Below are 2,634 nucleotides of genomic sequence, written 5' to 3'. Positions count from 1 at the left end.
ATATATATATATATATATATATATATACAGAATACAGAATCTATAGCTATATGGAACATAAAACACACAATATAATATATGCAATATATAGTACATATCCAATTAGTTTTGAGGGCAATCCAGTTTCTCTTATTAGCCTATCATCCACTATTGCGTAAGGACAATATAAAACTCCTCCCTGACCCTGCAAAGTCAGATCCAGTACTTTCCTCTATTATATGTAAATCTCAAGGTAGATCTGAAGGGTCTTATATTTGCTTCTTCTCAGACTTTTCAATAGTTTATTTTTCTAGTTTAATTATATTAATGGAATTGATCGTGTGATGCGCTTTTCTAATTGTTTGGCTTGTGGGGGGAAATGACAAAAGGAACTTAATTCTGTTTAGGGTGGTTAGTTGTTTGGGAAAAAAATAGAACAGGCTCACTCCAAACCTTCTGTGACTTGTTAATTAATTGGACCTTTTTCTCACTCTGATTGTTGTTTTCATTTTTGTCTGTTTTTACAGGTTCTACGTTATTTTGATTATGTGTTTACCGGAGTATTCACTTTTGAAATGATCATAAAGGTAAATAAGTTGCATAATGATTTTAAAGGAAACTTGACCGCACACTTTGAGACGTCTTGTATAACAATAACATTTATTGGACGAATTCAAATTGCTCACCAAAAGAAAAAAAGGAAGTCTCTAAACATAAGTCAGCATGGGGAAAAAACAAACTAATTGCTAAGTTTAAACAACTGCTTAGTGCAATCCATGAATTACTTTCTACCCATTTAGTCTTGGCACAAATAATGGAGTTCCTCTAATGATGAGATTCTGGGTTGTCTTTAGATGATCGACCAGGGTCTGATCCTACACGATGGCTCCTACTTCAGAGACCTGTGGAACATCCTGGACTTTATCGTTGTGGTTGGAGCATTGGTGGCCTTTGCTCTCACGTAAGCCATGCAATTTATTTTATTTTCTTTACCATTCCTGAGTTAACTTGTTTCATTTACATACCTTTAAAGAGGTAATACTTTTTCCTTGGGTTATATGTGTATATTATATACACACAGTCAAATGTATACCTCTAGCAAAGTTTGGAAAAGTGCCTTGCCCTTTTGTCAGTTTTGTTAGTGAACTAACCAACTTCAGCTTTGTCCTTCAATATCTGCATCGAAACCTTTAGGTTAGTTAAAAAGGTTGACACTACATTCTGTATACTGCACAGGAATTGGCTGAATCTATCAAAAAAATACAATAATTAAAAAAAATATGTAAACCATGTCTACTTCCAGACTAAACATATCAATGAGCATTCAAATTATATATATATATATGTTTGTTTTTTTCCAGAATTTAAAATAGCTTTATATGTGTTTACCTGGGCTGCTCAGTGGAGCAGTGGGTAGCACTGCTGCCTTGCAGCAATAAGATTCCTGGCCCAGGGTCTTTCTGCATGCAGTTTGCATGTTCTCCCTGAGTATGCGTGGGTTCTCTCCGGGTACTCCAGCTTCCTCCCACAGTCCAAAAACATGACTGTTAGGTTAATTGGCTTCTCTACAGTCCCCTTAGGTGTGAGTGTGAGTGTGAATAGTTGTTTGTCTGTATTGCCCTGCGATGGACTGGCGACCTGCCCAGGGTGTACCCCGCCTCTCGCCCATTGACTGCTGGAGATAGGCACCAGCACCCCTCGTGACCCCAATCGGGATAAGCATGCTAGAAAATGGATGGATGGATGTGTTTACATGTGTCATTTTATTTTTTTGCTGTCCAAGTGTAGATATATTATTAATGCTACCTTGATTTTCTCTTGGTCTTGATGATACCTGCTGCCGGACTGACCCACAGGAACGTGTTGGGGTAAAACTAACTTTACTCAAATAAGTTTCTGTAAATTAACATTTTTAACTTTTTGACTGCTTGTGTACAAAAGTCTTCTGTGATTTTTTATTTTTTTTTGCAAACAACGTGTCTTTTTTTTTTCTACTAAGAAACAACAAAGGACGAGACATAAAGACCATAAAATCTCTGAGAGTGTTACGTGTCCTTAGACCTCTGAAGACCATCAAAAGACTTCCAAAACTGAAGGTTAGATTGGTCCTGTCTGCGTTGTGTTTGTTAGTTATCAATTTCCCAGTTGTGGGACAATAATATAGAGTTATGACTTAAGACTAAAAGTTATTTTATATCTGTTTATATTGTTATCTTTAGCAGGGTGTTAAGTTAATGTGATTTATTTAAGTAGGTCTGAAATTAGGTCAGTTACGTAGCTTGTTTGGCCTGAAAACCATCATAAGCCCAGATTTTAATGCCAGAAAGGATGAATAGATGTAAAGCCTTGGTAAACAGTTAACTTTCCAAGGGCAACAAGGTCACTTAGCACAGCATTGGCTTATGTTGATGCTATTATCAAATATTGTTTGTTATTGTCAGAAAATACTCTATTTGTTAATATCTAAGCTAGTGCAACAAGTTATGAATGAATCTATTAAATAGTTTCAATAATTGTTCTATTTAAGGTTCTAGTAAAAGTTTTGATGAAAGTTTTCTCAAGAAAACGTGTACCGTATTTTCACGACTATAAGGCACACTTAAACGTCTTTTTTTTCCCTCAAAATGTGCGGTGCGCCCTATGGTGCGGTGCGCC

At 36.1% G+C, this 2,634-nt stretch overlaps 1 protein-coding gene across 4 annotated transcripts in view; it reads left to right on the top strand.

The window, feature by feature from the left end:
- The window catches only part of LOC107100995 (voltage-dependent R-type calcium channel subunit alpha-1E-like), a 150,353-nt gene that overhangs the window by 119,878 nt on the left and 27,841 nt on the right, over positions 1-2,634 (top strand). For all 4 annotated transcript variants that reach the window (XM_015399749.1, XM_015399742.1, XM_015399725.1 and 1 more), the window contains 4 exons: positions 507-566; positions 834-940; positions 1,836-1,847; positions 1,979-2,075. In XM_015399749.1, the coding sequence (XP_015255235.1) occupies positions 507-566; positions 834-940; positions 1,836-1,847; positions 1,979-2,075 (276 nt within the window). The remainder of the gene's footprint in view (positions 1-506; positions 567-833; positions 941-1,835; positions 1,848-1,978; positions 2,076-2,634) is intronic.

Source organism: Cyprinodon variegatus, unplaced genomic scaffold, assembly GCF_000732505.1.
Source record: "Cyprinodon variegatus isolate N-32 unplaced genomic scaffold, C_variegatus-1.0 Scaffold30, whole genome shotgun sequence".
Taxonomy (NCBI): domain Eukaryota; kingdom Metazoa; phylum Chordata; class Actinopteri; order Cyprinodontiformes; family Cyprinodontidae; genus Cyprinodon; species Cyprinodon variegatus.
This window is presented reverse-complemented; position numbering and strand designations above follow the sequence as displayed.